Genomic DNA, 10,550 nt, shown 5'->3' with positions numbered 1-10,550 from the left:
CGGCACATGCCATGATACATACTTGATCCTTCTTCCTTCTAGCGTCGTAAGCAAGATTATCTTACTAGCGCATTCAATGTTCCCTTCGTACTTTGATAACCAATCCATGCCTAATATCACATCCAATCCTTGAGATTCCAATACTATTAGGTCTGAGGGAAACACATAGTTACCAATCCTTAATGGTAACCGATCACACCATTGACTAGCCATATACTCTGCTCCAGGCGAGGTTACTAAGATGGGTGACCTAAGGGCTTGGGTTGGCAGGTTATACTTATCCACAAATCCCCTTGAGATGTATGAATGCGATGCACCAGTATCAAAAAGAACGAGTGCAGTAAATGACTTAACCAAAAACTTACCGATTACTGCATCAGGCTGAGCTTCAACCTCCTCCACGTTAACGTGGTTCACCTGTCCCCTGTTGAAAGGGTTAGGCTTCTTTCCAGAGCTTCCATTGCCATTCTGGCCTTCAGGACATTCATTGGCATAATGTCCGGTCTTTGAACACTTGAAACAGGTGACTTGGCTCAGGTCTCTCTTGGCTGGGGTTGATGCGGTGGTATGGTTCTGGCCATTGCTTCCTCCATCCCCATTACCATTCTTGTGGCCATTATGGTTGTGCGAGCTACCTCCTCCATGGGTATGCTGAAAATGAACTCCCGGTTTAGGGGTAAGACGAGGCTTCTACTGAGCTTCAGAATTATACCTCCCCTGTCCATACTTCCTCTTGCGGTTTTCAATCTGCTGCTGCTTCCCCTCAATCATAAGAGCACGATCTACCAATTCCTGGTAGTTGTTGAAACTTGCTACCATCAGCTGCATACTCAGCTCGTCATTCAGTCCTTCCAGAAACTTCTCCTGCTTTGCTGCATCCGTAGCAATGTCATCTGGGGCATAACGTGCTAGCTTACTAAAGTCATCCACATACTGGCCAACTGTCCGTCCTCCTTGGCGCAAGTTACGAAATTCACGCTTCTTCATGGCCATAGCTCCTACTGAAACATGGGCAGTGCGGAAAGCTTGCTGAAACTGATCCCATGTGATAGTGTCTACAGGGTAAGTGGCTGTAAAATTCTCCCACCATGCTGCTGCGGGTCCTTCAAGCTAATGTGTGGCAAATTTCACCTTTTCCCCATCTGTACATCCTGCAGTGGTCAACTCCCTCCCTGTCTTGCGGAGCCAATCATCTGCTACTATCTGCTCGGTGCTACTAGAGAACACCGGCGGATTCAGCCTAAGAAAACGGGTTAAGTGATCAACTGGTGGTGGCGGCGGTGGGTTGTTGTTGTTGTTGTTGTTGTTGTTGTTGTTTTGGTTCTGGACTAACAACTGCATCAAAGCATTCTGCTGCTGGATCAACTTAGTAAGCTCCGGTGGGAAAGAAAATCCATTGTCACGTCTCGGAGGCATCTGAGGGTTTAGAAAAGATGAGAATTAAGAATAGAATGAGGTCTAAAGAGAAAACACTACCCAAATGCACATGAGGCAAATGCACACAAATCACTTCATTCAAACAAACAAGGGCATACAATCGGTCTAGAACTATCGCAAAAGTGCATGGACTATACTATGTACATGGTGGAACACTACTAGTGTTTATGGTAGTCTACTAGAAAAACTGCTCTGATGAAGACTCCATGATATCTGCTCCAGCTTCGTCTTCAAAATCATCATCACTAGGATCGGAATCGGTGTCATCGATGATGATGTAGTTCTCTGGACAGGTGCAATCTTCATCTTCTCCTCCGGGTGCTGGATTTCCCATGAGTTCTTCAATCTTCTCCTTAAGATCGCCGTTTTTTCTTACTAGGGCTACGATCTTATCCATGTAGTCCTTGCGAGTGGCCTTCAACTCTCCTTCTAGCTCGATAATCTTGGCTTTTGCTTTCTTCAACTCCATCATGTCTGCGCACATCTGGTTTTCCTGGCGTCGAATGTGCTGGTTTAACTCTTGGATGAAATCTGCAATGGATCTATCCTTCTTGGTGCTAACTATCTCCCATTGTTCATCTCGGCGTCTGCAAATCTGGTAGATAGTGTCCTTGAGGTCTTCTTGATAAACTTCTCCAATGCGTCCCATGGTTATGTGAGCTGCCATGCTCTTTCCTAGACTCCAGGTTGGTGCATTGAAAACACACTCTATGGGCTCCGTGACTGGCGCGAACGTCCTTCCTGAAACTTGAGCTTGAATCTTCCAGCGCTCCTCTTCGGGTAAAGTGGCGTTGTAGGTCCCGGTGAAGCTTGGTATTCCGATGTTCAGGTACTTAGTGACTTCCTTGAGGTGTCGTCCAAAAGGTGTATCTTCATCCGGTTGCGTGAACTTGATCCTCGCTTCCGTCATCCTAAAAGAGTAGAAAAGATGAGGAGTCAGAAATGAGAAGAGAGTAGTGATCTAGGGCTTTATCTTAGTGGTCGTGTCCTACAGTCAGCGTGTGCTCTGATACCATCTCTGTAGCGACCAGACCTCAAACAGTCTGATCTCTGTGCTTAGGTGTCATCCCTGGATCAGTAATGCTGACACCACACAGTACTTCGAAGGATTTATAACAGAGTAGCAATCACACACTTATTACATCGAATGTCTCAAAAGAGAACTTATTACAATAAATATGGCTTAAGGCCATCTAATAACGATAACAGCGGAAGGCTTGGAAGATAAGCGAGTCCATCAACTCCAACGGCATCACTGAGTATAGAACCACGACCTAATAGGCACCTTACTCGTCATCTGAAAAGTCTGCAACATGAAACGTTGCAGCCCGAAAACGGGTCAACACATGGAATATGCTGGCAATGTAATACATAGAGAGTAATGAATGATAAAGCCTATACTACATGCATATATGGCTGGTGGAAAGCTCTATGGTTACAGTTTTGCGTAAAGCCAATTTTTCCCTACTGCAAAGGAATAAATTTATTTAACTATCATGGTGGTTGTTAAACATTGAGAATGGTAGACAGCATCCTCAATCTCAATTAAAGTAATCATCATTAAACCCAACGACATTAATTTAGAGTAACATGATGAGATTCACATGATATCCAAGTACTAGATACTCAAAATGTCCATAACCGGGGACACGGCTAACCATGATTAGTTTGTACACTCTGCAGAGGTTTGCGCACTTTTCCCCACAAGACTCGATCGCCTTCGTTGGATTTCTCGCACTACATGGTGTTTGAGAAACGGATGACCGAGACATAGTCTTTCAGAAGTGCTAGCACCTTACGATGTGATAGACCGTACCACCTACATCCCCTACATCTGCTAGTCTACCACTGTAAGAGTTCGCACGACTTAGTCAACTATGGGCTTGCGGCTGCACACGGAAGTTTCTAGTATGAATAATCTCATGATCCCTTTGAGCCTGGGTGGCGGTCCATGAAGAAAAAAACAACAGGCAATCCTGGAATACTTAGGTACCTCAATCCACCCAGATGTGTGTTTAAGTTGCCACCTTAGGTAAACCATTAATTTAACAATCTCACATCTGTCATGGATATCACTCACCCAATCCACGTCTACTAGCATAGCATGGCATAATAAGCAAACGTAGAAGTAACTCCCAAAGGTTTGATAATAAAAGCAGGTAATAGGTACTACCTCAACTACATCCCATCCCACAATTTGATTAGATCCTAATCATGCAATGTTTGAGGATTGATCTAATGCAGTAAAACTGGGTAGTAAAAGAGGTATGATCAAAGTGTTACTTCCCTTGCTGATGATCCGCGAAACCTAGAGATTCGAAGTAACAGGCGGCGCACTCCGGGTATTATATCGCAGACAAACAAACAAGCATACAATAAGTACTCATCTAATGCACAGGTAAAACTCAAATAAGAGATCTAACCAGAAAGTTCAACTTAAGAACTCCGGTTTGCAAAAAGAATCAAATCGAACGAAGCAACGAAAGTCAAAGGGCAAAAGAAAACAACTTCGTTTTACTAATCTGGACCTAAGTCAAATTTTACAGAAGCAAAAACTTGTTTGAGTTGATTAAACGGATAGAGGGTTTCGAGACGAAACTCCAGGCGTTTGAATCGCCTGATTCCGATAAACGAGCGAAAAGTTATACTAAAACGAAAATCGGATCAGAAATCGCGATCAGAAATAATTGCGGAAAAATCCGAGAAAAAGAAAAACGACGAACGGATTAACGAACGAACGTTCGTTAACCGGATCTAAACGATGAATACGTTCGTTAAAACGAACGAACGAGCGAACGCTCGCTATTTAACCTAAACCGAAAAAACCGATCTAAATAAAAAAACGGAAACTAAAAAAAATCGACGGAAAAACCGAACGGTTTTTCTAAAAAAAACGGCGGCGCGGATTTCGAGGCAAACCTCGGGCGGCGGGCGGCGCGGGCGGCGGGCGGCGTTGCTGGCGGCGCGGGCGGCGGCGGCAGGTGCGGGGCGGGGCTGGGGCTAGGGTTTGGCTCGGGGGTGGGCCGGCTTATAAAGGCTAGTCGGGCCGGAGTCCCGGTCGGACACGGCCCGTAGGTCGGTGGCGCGTTTTTTTAAATAATAACGCCCAGAAGGAAAATAAAAAGAAATACTAAACGGACTCCAAAAATCCCGAAATAAATTTTCCCCGACTTCTAAAATCAAGCCGGACAAAGTGAACATTTATTTGGGGCCTAAATGCAATTTTGAAAAACGCATATTTTTCCTAAATTCAAATAAAATAGCGAAAAACTCTGAAATAAAATCTTATTTGATTTTTTATTAAATCCTCAATATTTCTTTATTTTGGGAAAGTCATTTTATTCCCCCTCTCATATTTTTGTAATAGAAATAATTGATGATAAAATAAATAAAATCAAAAGATCCTATTCTCAAAATTTAAGAAAACTCAAATATGAAAATAATGAAATCCCCAACTCTCTCCATGGGTCCTTGAGTTGCGTAGAATTTTCTAGGATCGAAACCAAAAGCAAATAAAATATGATATGTAATGATGATCCAATGTATAACATTCCAAATTGAAAATTTGGGATGTTATAGGGCTTCTTACCATTTTTACTTCTACTAGATTCATTTGTCATAGAGTTTTTAGAGCAGGGTACTTGACAAATGAGTTAGATCACTTTTCTGTCTGAGAGTCAATTTTTTTGTGCGTTAGATGGATTGACAAGTACCAAAGATTGATGCCAAACAGGACTAAAACCTGTCCATGGATTACCTTCAGTCCCGCATTCCAATCAACAACATTGGGCCGAGCGAGCGTGCGGGTGGCGCAAGAGGCAATGGGCAGCCGGTGGAGACTGAGTGGTGAGCGGCGGTGGCGAGGTCGAGCGGTTGGCACCAGCGGCGAGTAGGCAATTACCGTGACGGGCGAGCGCACGGGGCGAGTAGGTATCACGATTGCATCACAATTGGAATAAAGTAAACAATGCATACGTGTGGCCATTGACTGATTTTATGTGTTGTGTGCTTGTGTTAACAGCCAGGCAAATCAATCATCCAAGGGCCATTATGTACGTGAGTGTGTCAGCAGTGGGTATATCTGAAGATTATTTCTCAACTCGGCATGTGGGTAGAGAGTAAAAAAATGATGCCATGGTAGCATGGCAGACCTGGTAAGTGTCATGAACATCATGATATTCTTCCTTTTCTTAGTTCCTTGATTTGAAAAATAATTTTCTCTGCGTGTGTAAGAACATAGCAGTCGGACAAACGACACTTTGGCATCTTGATCGATCAAGGAAAATAATTTTCTTTACTTTAGAAAATGTGGGTTCGGATTGGTCTGTTGAGTTATGGCTGGCTGATCAGCATAATTTTCCTATTTAAAAAATGTAGCAAATACATTTCATTAGAGATTGCTTTGCAGCAAATTGCATGAGCGAGTGGGTTTTTTTCCATCAAGTCGTAGAATTTTTGTTTAGGGTAGAAGGTTCAATTCATTGGTTGGTTACTTCAAGAGTCAATAATGGACACACCGGTGTATCAGTTGCATGCCTGACAATGGACATTATATTTTTGTTTCGTGGTCATGGACGACATTCAACTTCATGTTACAATGTGGCAATGGCTCAGGAGACATCGGATGTGTCTTCTTGGCTCGAAGGCGTCATGAGTGATGGATGCTTCGCCCCCCTTGATGGCGGTGCCAGGTCGACACGAATACGGATGGAAGGGATTAGAGCGGATAGAGGGGCGGTTGGTAGAAGACTCCTCCTGGATGATCCGTGGGGAAGTGTGAAGTGAAGAAGTGAGGGTGCCATGGCAAATGTGAGGTACGTAACATCAGTTTAAAGGGAGAGGACTCAAGCGAGAATTGTCCTGCTATGACGGGAAACCGAGCAGGAAGGGGAGGGTCCGACAGAAAAATGGAAGGGTTTTGTGTTAGGACCACACGTTGGAGATAACATGGTGGATAGTATGGACACCCCCTCCCCCCCACACACATATGGGCTGGATTTGGGGGAGCTCATATTGTACAGATGGTTGAATTTTGAGGAGCTAGTTGGGCACAAGTTTATCTGAACACGCACGAACATATGAGGAGTAAATGAGTTTCGACCTTAGAACGGATTTAATCATTTATTCGATTTATTTATATGCATTCTAGCTCGTAGCAACGCCCGGGCACTGTACTAGTGTCCTATAGCACCTTTCTTTTTATAATACTATATTGGACTATATACCACGCCTTTGACTAATGGCTGGACAAAATACCGTGAATTGATGTTTTTTCCTTCTTTTGCACGTCCAGTCATTCAACACATATTTGTTAGGATGAATTTGCCCTCAGCTCGTTTCCTGGTCATACGAAAGATCACAAAGCACGGCGCTGCCTCGTCGTGCCAGCTCCCCGGCGAGCCGCCATCTCGCCTTGCCTCCTTTCATGCACCACCACCACTACAAAAAAAGACACATCCGTGACATTTTGGGCCGAACAATTTTTTTCTGTCGTACATATGACACTTCTATGACAATAATTGTGAAAAAACCCAGTATCATCATAGATGTGGTGGGATCCTACTTCTATGACAAAAAATCATGACATAAAATCGGCTTTTCGTCTTGGGCGGGCCGGAGACGCAGCTGCATGACATTCTTTGGGCCGTCCATGACGGAAAAAACCGTGGTAGAAGCGAGGGCGAGGAAAATTTCGGGGAGTTCCCGATTACGATGGGAGGTCGGGGGCCGAGCGATGCACGTTTCTCTCGTACATGTACGCGCGTGTGTGCGAGGCATTGGCTCTAACTGAACCCGAGCGAGGCATTGGGCTCTAACTGAACCCGAGCGATTGCACTGCAGGCTACGCGTTACTGGACCCGAGCGATCGATCGATGGCTGTTAACTGAACCCGATCGAGTGATTCCTTCGCTACTGCTGCTAACTGAAGCCGATCGATTGGATGAACAGTGAGCATTGCGGGGGGGGGGGGGGGGTGTATGAACAGTGAGCGGTGGCGTTGCCTCTGGATGAACAGGACCCCGTGGTGTGGTGGAGGGCTGGATGAACAGTAGACGGTGGAGGGGTGCCCGTGGAGGGGTGGTTGAACAGGACCCCGTGGTGTGGAGGGCTGGATGAATAGTAGACGGTGGAGGGGTGCCCGTGGAGGGGTGGTTGAATAGTAGCCGGTGGAGTAGCGCACGGTGGAGGCTGGATGAACAGGAGCCCATGGAGGCTGGAGGAGGTCGACGGTAGCCCGTGGAGGCTGGAGGAGGTCGACGGTGGAGATGAACAGTATCCCGTGGAGTCCCGTTTTGCGGTACGCCACACCCCTCCCGATGAACAGGACCCCCGTTTCGACCATAGGAGGTCCGTTTCGTCCATTTTTTGGTACGCCACACCCCTCCCGATCAACAGGACCCCCGTTTCGACCGTAGCGCTCCAACACAAGTCCGTTTCCTCCGTTTTGCGGTACGCCACACCCCTCCCGATCAACAGGACCCCCGTTTCGACCGTAGGAGGTCCATTTCCTCCGTTTTGCGGTACGCCAGACCCTCCCGATCAACAGGACCCCGTTCCGAATGTAGGAGGTCTGTTTCCTCCATTGTGCGGTACGCCAGGCCTCGTTTCCATCGCCTGTTCCGTCCAAGCCTTCCCGATGAACACGACCACGCATTCTGTTCCGACCCAGCCGGTTGGCTCCCACGCGTTTCGTTGCCTCCAGATGAACACGACGCATTCCGTTGCCTCCCCATGAACACGGCGCATTCCGTTACCTCCCCATGAACACGACGACGACGCTGTTTCTCCGTTCCGACCCAGCCATGTACACGAGCCCTGGCCGTACGTATGCAGGAGTAGGCGTTCGAGACCCCGCCCATATGTACACATATGTGGCCGTATTTTCTTTCTTGCACCCTGGCCGCTGAACATACATGTAATGCTACGTGCGTGCCTCTACTACGACACGTACATGCCTCTACTACGACACATGCGCACCTCTACATCCACCAGTATATATGTACCTACACGTTCGCGACCAGAATGACAACGCTACGTACGCTTCGACTAGGTGGGTCCCGACTGTCAGGCACTTCCTTGCCTGCGAAGATGTAGCTGGTGGGTCCCAGCAGTCAGGGGGTGAATCGTTTTTTTGCCCGGATGCACTTCCTTGCGTGCGAAGATGTAGCTGGTGGGTCCCAGCAGTCAGGGGCAAACGTTTTTTTCATGAAATACGGTGGCCCGTCCGGTGGGTCTCCGCTGTCAGGTGGAGGAATAATTATTTTGCACGTAATAAGGAGGCACTTCCTTGCTGCGGCCGTGGACCCAACTGTCAGCCTCTCCACGTACAGTCCACGTCCGATGGAAGCCATTCCTTGACCACGTTGACCAGGCCGCGCCGATAGCACCAGGGCAGTGGACGACGACGAGGCCTAGGAAGGGGACGACGCGGAGCCGGGGAAGACGCGACAATGGATGCCCACGCGTAGAGGAGTACGAGGGTTCACTTGTTCGCTGCGGTTTGAGGCTGCCGTCGCCGCAGAATAACAGGGGGCGTGGGTGAGTAGAGGGATGGCCTGGCCAGCGGTGGGAGTAGTAGGGGGCGATGAGGCCTCCGCCGCATCGCAGCCGGCCACGGGAGGCAGGAGCACGAGGCACGACCGACGCTGGTTTGGGTGGCTGGAGCAAGAAGACCAGAGGTTGAAGAAGCATTACGGCCGTTGGATGGACATCGTACGGTCACTGGAGCTAGAATCGTGCATATTGACTAAGTTGACAAAGCCCTCCGTCACCGTCAACTTAGTAGGCCCACAAGTCAGCCTGCCACTATACTGGGTCCCAGCTAATAGGGGGAGTATTCATTTTTTTATGCGTAATAAGGAGGCACTTCCTTGCGTGCGAAGATATAGCTGGTGGGTCCGAGCTGTCAGCGGTGGTAATGTTTTTTTCGCGAAATACAGAGGCCTTTCGGTGGGTTCCTGATGTCAGGTGGAGGAATCATTATTTTGCACGTAATAAGGAGGCATTTCCTTGCGTGCGGTCGTGGACCCAGCTGTCGGCCTCTCCACGCACAGTCCACTTCAGATGCATGTCGGTCGTTGACCACGTTGACCAGGCCGCGAGCACTAGGGCGGTGGACGACGGCGAGGCCTGGGAAGGGAACGACACGGAGGTAGGGAAGACTCGGCAGTTGTTTCCCACGTGGAGGGGAGTACGACTGTACGAGGGTTTACTGGTTCGTCTGCCGTCGCCGGAGAATAATAGCAGGTGTGGGTGAGTAGAGGGATGGCTAGGCCAGCAACGGGAGTACGGTGGGGCAGTGAGGCCTGCGCGGCAGCAGAGCCGGCCGTGGGGAGGAGGGAGCAGGCAGTCCCGCCGGTGCTTGTTTGAGCGGCTGGAGCAGGAAGAGCAGAGATTGAAGAAACACGACGGCCGTTGGATGGCCATCCAACAGTCACTGCTTGTGCCGCAACCTTTTTTTAGGAAAGCCTCAAATATGTGGAAAACAGCATACAGCCCATCTGCCATTATTTCTAATAATTTACAGCCCATTTGCTAATTATTAAGGGTTTTTTGGAGCCCATATTCTTTTTGTTAGCATTACAGCCCATATTGTGGCCATGGTTAAAAAATTATACGAAAATTTGCATATTTCGGTGCGGTCCGAACTATTTTTAATCCCGAAATTTCGACTCACATTAAAACTGATTTTAAAAGTAAATGTATATCAATATAAAATCCAACAAATTCTCCATGCATAAAAATTAATGTAATTTAAAATCTTGAAATGAAAAAAAATATATTTGAAAATAATTGCCGGTTTGATGTGTTTTAAAAATGTACAACCCATTTCTCATTACTGATGGGCCATTTTCTCGGCCAGCTGAATGAAAGCTCTCCTCGTCTTGAAAGATTTGCAGCCCAATAGGCCTGGCAAAGCGACTTACTTGGCAAATCAAAAAAAAGGGTTGTGGCCGTGGACCTAGCTGTCAGCCTCTCCGCGTACAGTACTCTTCCGATGGAAGTCATTCCTTGACCACGTTGACCACGCTGCGCGGAGAGCACCATGGCGGTGGACGACGGCGAGGCCTAGGAAGGGGACGACGCGGAGCCGGGGAAGACGCAACAGTGGA

The 10,550-nt window shown here is 47.6% G+C and overlaps 1 protein-coding gene across 1 annotated transcript; it reads right to left on the bottom strand.

Annotated features, from left to right (window-relative positions):
* Window positions 1–1,615: 1,615 nt before the first annotated feature.
* LOC147992863 (uncharacterized) lies at window positions 1,616–2,347 on the bottom strand. The gene has a single exon (XM_087539159.1). The coding sequence runs from the start codon at window positions 2,345–2,347 to the stop codon at window positions 1,616–1,618; it is 732 nt and encodes a 243-aa protein (XP_087395285.1).
* Between the last annotated feature and the right edge of the window lie 8,203 nt (window positions 2,348–10,550).

The sequence above is a fragment of the Triticum urartu genome, chromosome 1A (genome assembly GCF_056163025.1).
Source record: "Triticum urartu cultivar PI428250 chromosome 1A, HENAU_Tu73, whole genome shotgun sequence".
NCBI classification, from domain to species: Eukaryota; Viridiplantae; Streptophyta; class Magnoliopsida; order Poales; family Poaceae; genus Triticum; species Triticum urartu.
The sequence above is the reverse complement of the archived record's forward strand: the minus strand, read 5'-3'. Positions and strand labels throughout refer to the sequence as shown.